This window comes from Myiozetetes cayanensis, unplaced genomic scaffold (assembly GCF_022539395.1).
Source record: "Myiozetetes cayanensis isolate MyiCay16 unplaced genomic scaffold, myiCay2020 scf2-11, whole genome shotgun sequence".
Lineage (NCBI taxonomy): Eukaryota > Metazoa > Chordata > Aves > Passeriformes > Tyrannidae > Myiozetetes > Myiozetetes cayanensis.
In genome coordinates, this window is record NW_026087411.1 from 65,813,491 (window position 1) to 65,821,507 (window position 8,017).

At 54.0% G+C, this 8,017-nt stretch overlaps 1 protein-coding gene across 2 annotated transcripts; it reads right to left on the bottom strand.

The window, feature by feature from the left end:
• Window positions 1-867: 867 nt before the first annotated feature.
• VGLL2 (vestigial like family member 2) lies at window positions 868-7,072 on the bottom strand. Of its 2 annotated transcripts, XM_050315914.1 has the most exons (4): window positions 6,823-7,072; window positions 4,325-4,616; window positions 2,108-2,620; window positions 868-1,071 (listed from the first exon to the last, which is right to left on the bottom strand). In XM_050315914.1, the coding sequence occupies exons 1-4, from the start codon at window positions 6,901-6,903 to the stop codon at window positions 1,031-1,033; spliced, it is 927 nt and encodes a 308-aa protein (XP_050171871.1). In that variant the 5' UTR covers window positions 6,904-7,072; the 3' UTR covers window positions 868-1,030. The 2 variants fall into 2 exon arrangements, with proteins under 2 accessions (XP_050171871.1, XP_050171872.1); XM_050315915.1 differs by lacking the exon at window positions 2,108-2,620.
• Between the last annotated feature and the right edge of the window lie 945 nt (window positions 7,073-8,017).

An 8,017-nucleotide genomic window follows, 5' to 3' on the forward strand; every position in this document is an offset into this window, starting at 1 on the left:
GAAAGAAGGAGATACCTTTAATATAGCTTTCCTACTGTTAAATATCTATCTTATTGCCCCTTTCAAAAAAAAAAGCAAAACAAAATAACTACTAAAGTGACAAAATGACATCAACAAGTAGACAAAGAGGAGTGTTAGAGGCGACTCAGACCTATTGTCCGTCCCATGTTTTTCTTTCTGGTGATCCCCTTAAAGGCTGCTGGGTTGAAGATGAGCCATTCTTCTCCAGATTCCATTCTCCCCCTGCTTTAAGAGGGTTTTACTTTCACCAGAAAATGTTTATTGTAAAAAAAAAAATAAAAACAGAACACAAAAAAAGAAAAAAAACACAACAAAACAAACAAACAAAAAAACCCAAACACAGCGCCCCCCCCCACCAAACAGCTGTTATACATCCATTGCAAATGTTGTGCCAAACTCTAAGAAGTGCCACCTTGGTTTTCATCTTTCTGGGATTTGAGCAGTTGTGAGCGGAACAGCTGCATATCCATAAGCTCAGGGCAGGTGGCCCCAGCCAGACACGTGCCACTCACAACCACAAAGCTGAAAAATCTGACCAGTTCCTTGACAGTCTGAAAATGTTTGTGAGTTCCAGTTTCTTCTCCTTTTACTTTTCTGTAAAGGAAAGTAAAAGTCCAGTTCAAAACTGCAAAGTAGCTTTCCCATATTTGCATTCAAGAAATAAATTTCACTGCCATAAAAAAATATTCACACCACTAAAAAAAAAAACCCCACAATTTTCTCTGCCCCTTGTAGGAAGGCCAGTGGTTTTGCATCACCATCCATGATGTCATTTGACTCTTTTAGAGTAGTCTGACTGCAGGTCTCGGTGAGGGGTCTGCTTAAATAGAAGTTCAATGTCTTTGGCTCTCCTCTTGCATCAGAAGGATTTTCCTTTCCGAAATAAGTCTAAAGTATTGTCCTTGCAATACCAGGTCCTTTTAAGTCCCGTTGTCTTTACCCGAACTGCGGGCCCACGGTGGGCTTGGAAAAGGGCAGGGGGGAATCTGAGAGTCTTTGAGTCAGCACATCAGCTCAGAAGGGATCCGCCACAGAAGGAGTAACGGCGAGCTGCAAACCAAGATCAGAAGTTGTTACAAACTGACCCGATTTCAGCTCTGAATGCCACCATGTCTAACAGGCAGAGTGCTACAGGGGATAGCCAGGGGAAGAAGAGTGAAGGACAGCTCTAAAACCAGTACAGATCCTTGCTTTTATCCTGAGTCTGCAAACCTGAGAACGGAGAGAAGAAAAAAAAAAGGGAAGAAGAAAAATAGGTACAGGTGTTTAAGGACAAAGGAGAACAAATTGCATTTCTGCCAGCTGAGATCAGTCTAAAGCATAGGGTCTCTAGAGCCCCAGAAGGCTGTGAAGCAAGGACAAGAGCCCAAGCTCCAGACTGGAGCCTGGCGCACATCCCTCCTGCTGTAAATGAGGACACCGAAAGGATCCATTAGGCACTGTGATAACAAAACCAGCATGGAGCAGGCTTTCCTTGCCTTCACAACCACTGATTCAGCATCTACCACTACTAACTGCCTGTGTCTCTGATTTTATCACTGCTACAGTCACACAGCCTTGTTCCAGACACCACACCAGGGGAATGTCATTGCCCTTTTTGCTCAGCAAATGCAATTGTGCTTTCATCTCAAAAACTGGAAGGAAAAAGTAAATAAGGAAAGGAGATAGTTCATGAACCCGCATGGGGTCTAAAAATTACCTGCTCTGCTGTGGCTGCCCTCAGGGCAGCATGTGGAGGGGGCCAAGCAGTGACCTTTAGGGCTGCTTCCCAGCTCTTGCTGCTCAATGCAGAAGCAGGACCAGCACCCAGACAAGAGTACCTCAAAGCAACCTGTACTCTCAGGGTGTGTTTGCAGGCATCACAAAATTAAAATTTGCCTGGCCTAAGAGCCCCGAGAAGAGCACTCAGGACAGAGCTCAAGTGTTGCACATGGGGCCTCCACCCCAGTTTTTTCCCTCCCAGCAGCACCCCAGCCACCCATCCCCCCCAGAGTGGTCCTGCCCTACTACTATGGATGGTGTGGAGTCAGGGAGCAGGGGTACAGCTGACTCAGGGAACTTGTAGGGACCGAGGGTAGCTCATTACCTGTGTCAACATTGAGGCTGATGCTCTGCGCCATGTCCCCCGCTGCGTTGGGGAAAGGGCCTGGTGTCGTCCAGGCTGCAGCAGCTCCTGCTTCACTCTTGCCCAGTTCACAGGGGGGACTGACTGGAGTGGACACAGAGGCGGGTGTGAGGCGGTGGGGGCGGACGGAGGCGGTGGGCACCAGGAGGGAGCCGTAGCGGGGGTCAAAGTGGGGCCCGTAGACCTCGTGCATGGCAGCGGGGCGAGGGTAGGCGGTGCTCTGTGTCCCAATGTAGGGGTGGTGGTGGTGGTGGTGGTGGTGGTGGGCATGGTGCCAGGGCTCAGGGCCACCCTGGTGCAGGTGGCCATGCAGGGAGGCGGGTGCGTAGGGGTCGGTGGCGGTGGCGAAGGGCAGCTCGCTGTGGGCGGCAGCTGCCAGGGGGCTGCTCAGGCTGGCAGGGACCGAGGAGGGTTGGTACGTGCTGTTCCAGAAGGATGGTGGGAAGATGCGCTGGCTCATTGGGAAGGAGCCATCTGGGTGAAGGAAATGGGAGAGAAAGTCAGCAATGAGTACACCCGGCAAGGCTTGATCACCTTTCCCTAGGCCTCTGTCCCTCCCCGATCCAACCAAACCCAACCTTAACTCCCTGAAAAACTACCAAACTCAAGAACTTGCTCCAAACAAATATAGATTCCTCTCCAGCTAAACATCCAACACAGCTAGGCTATGACTTATCCCTGAAGCTGCAACTTTTTGTTCCAGGTTTCTCTTAGTATGTAGGTGGGCAAAAGGCTGTTATCTAAGGTGAGGGAAACATCTCTTTTCTTCCATAGTGGAAACTGAGTGAGAGCTGTTATACCCCACTGAAATTTTCAAGGTTGGATTTTTCTTGTTCATTTTTGTAATAATCTCCTTGTATAAACATTTATGCCCAACACCTCCAGGAAAGCAGCTGCTGCCTCAGCGCAGTTTCAAAGGGGTCAGGAACAATGAGAGATGTGACTAGAGGCCAGTTTGAATTTTCTTAATTTTCTGGGGGCGATTGTCAACCTATGACACCAGACTTATGCCTGTTTCTTAGGTATGTAGTCAACAGGTTTGGGAAGCACTCTGCAGACCTTTGGAGATTTTTCTGAGGCAGAAAAAAGGACAAGGACACTACACTTTCTTAACCCAGTAAGCAACATGCAAGAGGGACTGGTGATTATTAATAGTACAGGTAGATGTTATGCATGATTAATTGAGAATGCACACTATTCCAAAAGAAACAAATAAAACCATGCTCCTGATACATTTTTGCCAGGAGGTATGTCAGCTCTGAGCCCTGGCGTTACTCAGTAGAAGGGGAAGAGGTTCATGATGAAGAAAAAACGCTCCTCTCCTGTCATCAATTGAATATCTTTCACACATTGAATTATTTAAACTATTTCATTCTTAGACACTATCGACAGCAATTCATACAGAGTCTGGGAAATCGGTCTTGGCTGAGCAGGTGGCCCTGTGAGGGAGAGTTAGCAAAACTGCAAAAGAAGTGACAGCCCTAACTGTCTGGCAGACAGAGGATGGAGAAGTTTATTCCCTTCTGCCCTGGGTACCTCTAGGCCTGTCCAGAGTGAATCAGGCATGGATACGGAGAGCTGTGCATAAGCCCTGGTCTTGACCTTGATGGCACACAGTCACAGCCATAGGTAGGTCTAGAAGCCTTTGTTTTCAGAAATTTAAGGACCTTCCCCCAGCAGCAATCAGGGTGATGATACATACAGGGCAAAATATGGGGACAAACACAATCAGTTTTTCAGAGGTGGAAAGCTGATGAGATGGTTCCCACATTTGGCTTTTTGCTTTGTTCTCATTGTTATGACCACGCTAAACTGAAAGCTAGGGTCAACAGGAGAGATGCACAGTCACAGTGCAGTGGTCATTTCATAGCTGGCTTGGCTGTAGCCCCTTCAAGGTAAAGCACCTGCAGTGTAAAGAAAATTCGTTTCCCCATTCCACCTCCCAGGCTGCTTTCCCCTGGGACACTGTGGCCAGGCATGAACTGAAGGGCTTTATTCTTTTTTTTCCCTTAAAAGGGCCAAGCAGCTGACAGCTCCCAGCCAGGGATAGCGGCTCCCAGGGGCTACCCGCCGAGCACCAGCCGTCGGCGAGAGGGAGGAGGGAGATGGGATGCCGAGGTCCGAGGTGCCTGCCTGGAGAGGAACCCTGCCGCCCCCCGCGCCGCGCTGGGTGCTCACCCCGCCAGGAGCCGGCGTTCCGCGCCGCTTTCGCGCTGCCGAGAGAGAAGCTGCTGGGCTGGCTGAGCGCCCGGCTGAAGTGCTCGTCCACCACGGCGCTGATGTCTCCCTGGAAGTAGGTGAAGAGGACACAGCGGGAGCTGATATACTCGGCCTCCGGGGGTCGCTCCTTCTCGGGGCTGCAGTCCTCCTCCTTGATGCTGGCCGCGGGGTGGCTGGAGAAAGAGCTGCTGGCGCTGGCGCTACTGCTGCTCTCCTGGGCTTCTTGCATGTTGGAGTAAAAGGCGAGTTTCTGCGGGAAAGGAAAAAAAAACAGACCCCGTCACACAGCGCATCAAAGTGCTCTGGCCCCCCATGTGCCAGCCGGCATGCAGCGCCGAGACCTCTCCCGCGATCTTTCGGAGAGGATGCAAAAGTCTGGTCCTCGGCTGCTCGCCGTTCCCCCAGCACACACCGCAACCCCCCACACCCCCACATCGCTCTCCGTAACTGCAGTTCTGCCCCGCCCCTGGGAAGCAGCGAAGGGGCTGCAAACAGGGCAGGTGGTCCGAAACCCAGAGGTGCCGGCCGGGATGGAGAAAGAGCCGCCGGGCGGGGCGGACGCGGCCGGGTGGGGATCACACGCCCGGGTTCCCCGCACCAAGCCCGGCACAAGAAGGCGCTTTGCAGATGGCTCCAGAGCGGGGCACGGTCGGACAGCAGCCGGGCACACACGGAGCAGCGACGGCAGTGGAGGGAAGGTGAAAGCCGTTCGGTCCCCGGCTCGCAAAATCTGCTGCGAAGAGTGTCCCGTAACTCACAGCGGTGAGAAAAAAAAAAAAAAAAAGACTCAAATACATTTCAGGGCAAAGCACATCATTTCCCTGGCCAGCAGGACGCTCCAGGTATTTCCTACAAGATTATTCTGTTTTTACTGGATTACGATGGGTGGGAAAAGAGCAGACGTTGAAAAGTTCGGTGGATGTTTCCCATCTTTATGCGTTAGCATGCCTGCAGCTGCTGCAAGTTTCTTAGCAATAAGCGCTGGGACGCGGAGCCCGGGCTTGGATTAGGCGGACACAGCCTTGGTGCGGGCGGCGAGGGAAGCACCGACGGGACGAGGCAGAGCCTTGGGCCAAGGCGCGCGATATATTTCATAATGTCACTCTGCGACGACCGCCTTTCCACTTGGCTCCCAGTTCGGCCATTGAGGTAATGATCACCCCCCTTAATAATGTCACAAGCGGTGTGTCGGGGGGAGGATGAGGGGGTGATGGGAGGGAAGGCAAGGTGGGGAAATACATCATCTGCTATTTGTAACGGGAATTGTGTCCCGCTGCCGGGCAGTGGAGGCGGCACAGGGACCGCCACCCCGGGGGCTGCAGGGAGCGGGGGCTGCTGGCCCCGTCCCGACCCTGCACGGATGGGGCTTTCACCCGCCCCGGGCCTGGGGCGCTGCTCCCTCTACCCATCCCCTTTTTCGTTACGCTGGTGGAAAAAGGAATTAATTTCTGAAAGGAATAAGGGCGAGGGAAAAGCTGGAAACGCAGAGGGGTAAAAGGAAAGAGGTGTTCAACAGGTGCAGCCCGGGGAAACGAGCGCTGACCCACGCGGGACTGTGCGGGTCCCGGGGCTAGGAGATCCCCACGCACGACGGGCTGTGCGTGCCCGAAACATTCCCGCGGCAGGCGGGATCCCGTTATTGAAACCAGGGAATGGGTTGATACTCGCGCCCGCTCGGGCGCAGCCGCACGCAGCGCGGCGGCGGGACGTGGCTCCAGCACACGGAGCACCCGCGTGTCTTGCAGGCGACGGCGCCGCAGGCAGCCCGGTGGGACCGGAGGACGGGGAAGGGTCCCACCACCGAGTGCGCCCTGGGATCGGGGAGGATCCTGCAAGCCCTTGCCCCCTTCGGGGCCGGGGCTTTTCCCGCCGTCGACAAACCAGGGAGACCCCGCAGCCTCCCGGCACTCTCGCCTCCCCACTTCCAGAGTGTAACTCCGGAGCAAACCTCCGAGGCGGCTGTAAAACCTCTGCACGAAGTGGCTTTCTCGGCGGTGGCCGGGATGCCGGCGCACAGGGGTGAGCGATACCCTGGGTAGCCTGGCCTCGCAGCTACCGACGGGCTACACACACCGCGGACATCGCTGCCCCGAGCCTCCGCGCTCGGATGGAGTCGGTCCCGGCAAAGGAAACAGACAAACAAACAAATACTGGAAAACGAACAAACCAATCCCCTAAAGATCCCTCTGAGGGTTAAAATCGCACCCAAGTTCCCAAAGCATCCCGTAGTCCGTCGGTTGCCGCCGGCGTACGTACCCTGCCGAGCCCCGCTCCAAGGTGGGATGCGGTTCTACTTCGGTCACCATCGCAGGCTTACAGATCTTCCCCCCCTCCCCGCCCCCCTTTCCCTCCCCTTCGCCTTTTCCCTTTTTCCTTTTGGTGAGGCCCCAGACGGCCATCCTCCAGATCACACCCCTCCCATGCTCTGCCTCTTCACCGCTGTCCCCCACACTTACCTGGTGATAGGGGCTGTAGGCTGCGGCGAAGTAGGGCTGGGGAGGACCGTAGACTTGGTACATAACATCCAAACAGCTCATGGCTGGCCGTGGCCGAGAAGTATTTTTTTCATCAACTCGTGTTCTGCAAAGTGGAGCAATGCTTCGCGGGAGGGAGGTTCCCGGGGGTTAAGAGGCACCACGCACTGGTGGGAGGAGTGAGGGGGGATAAGGCCGCGGTGGGCTGAGCTGACACCCCCTCCCTACCCTCTTTCCCTGCCTCCCGCCCTTTCTCCAGCGTGGCTCCCTCCCGCAAATGCGCTGGGGCAGGAGGGGCTCCACTGCCGCCGGGGGAATTTCTGCCCCGGGCCCGGTGGGTGGCAGAGGCGGGGGAAGCCAAGGAGATCCCCCTTCCGCAGCCGGGACTACCCTGGAGCTGCGAGGCGGGAGGCGCGGGGAGAGCTCCGACACGCGGTGCCCGCCCCGGCTGCGCAGGGATGGACCGACGGCTGCGGGTGCGGGGGAGACGGGGGGCGGAGGGAGGTGGGGGTTTAAACAGCGAATCAACCCATCTCCGGCTACGGTTTCATTTAATTTCATTTATTTAATTTCTTTTCACGTGTCTCCTGTGCCAGGTGTTGCCCCGCACCCCCCGGGGAGGATGCCCCCGCCGTTCCTCCCGCCTCGTCGGGTCCTGCTCCTGGCCGGACAGATGTAGAGCTCCGGGAAAGGCAGGGATCGGGGTAACACCCTCCAAATCCCACCAAGTCCGGCGTCCGCCGGAAAATGCCACCAACAAAGTCACAGGAGTTGAGAAGTCTGATGAACCTGAGGAAAATCCAGTTTCTCCCGTGGAGGAATCTTTTGAATCATTACAAATCCCGGGAATGGCGATCTTTTGCATTTAATAGAAATTAAAACAACGCCGAGGGCAAAGTCACGTCAAAAGAACAAATTATCGTGAAGGTAAACTTGACTTCCTCCCCGGCTTTCTGCTGAGTGTGACATGCAAAGCTGTAAATAAGTGAATGTATCTTCACTGCTCATTTTGACGGAGTTGCATACATAGGAGCTAGATTACTTTCTAACAGAGACCTAAGTTCTCATTTTAATACCAACTTTTTGAAACATTCAGCTTCATGGTAAGGGTCACAACTACAGAGAAGAGACTTTTTTTTCTTTTTTTTTTTCTTTTTTTTTTTTTTTAAAGAGTCTG

Bases quoted from the DNA above. Each gene is read 5' to 3' on its own strand.
- VGLL2 (XM_050315914.1), bottom strand. From the start codon at position 6,903: ATGAGCTGTTTGGATGTTATGTACCAAGTCTACGGTCCTCCCCAGCCC. The intron at 4,617-6,822 runs GTAAGTGTGGGG...CCTTTCCCGCAG, and splicing joins CCTACAGCCCCTATCACCAG to AAACTCGCCTTTTACTCCAA. The intron at 2,621-4,324 runs GTGAGCACCCAG...TCCTTCACCCAG, and splicing joins GAACGCCGGCTCCTGGCGGG to ATGGCTCCTTCCCAATGAGC.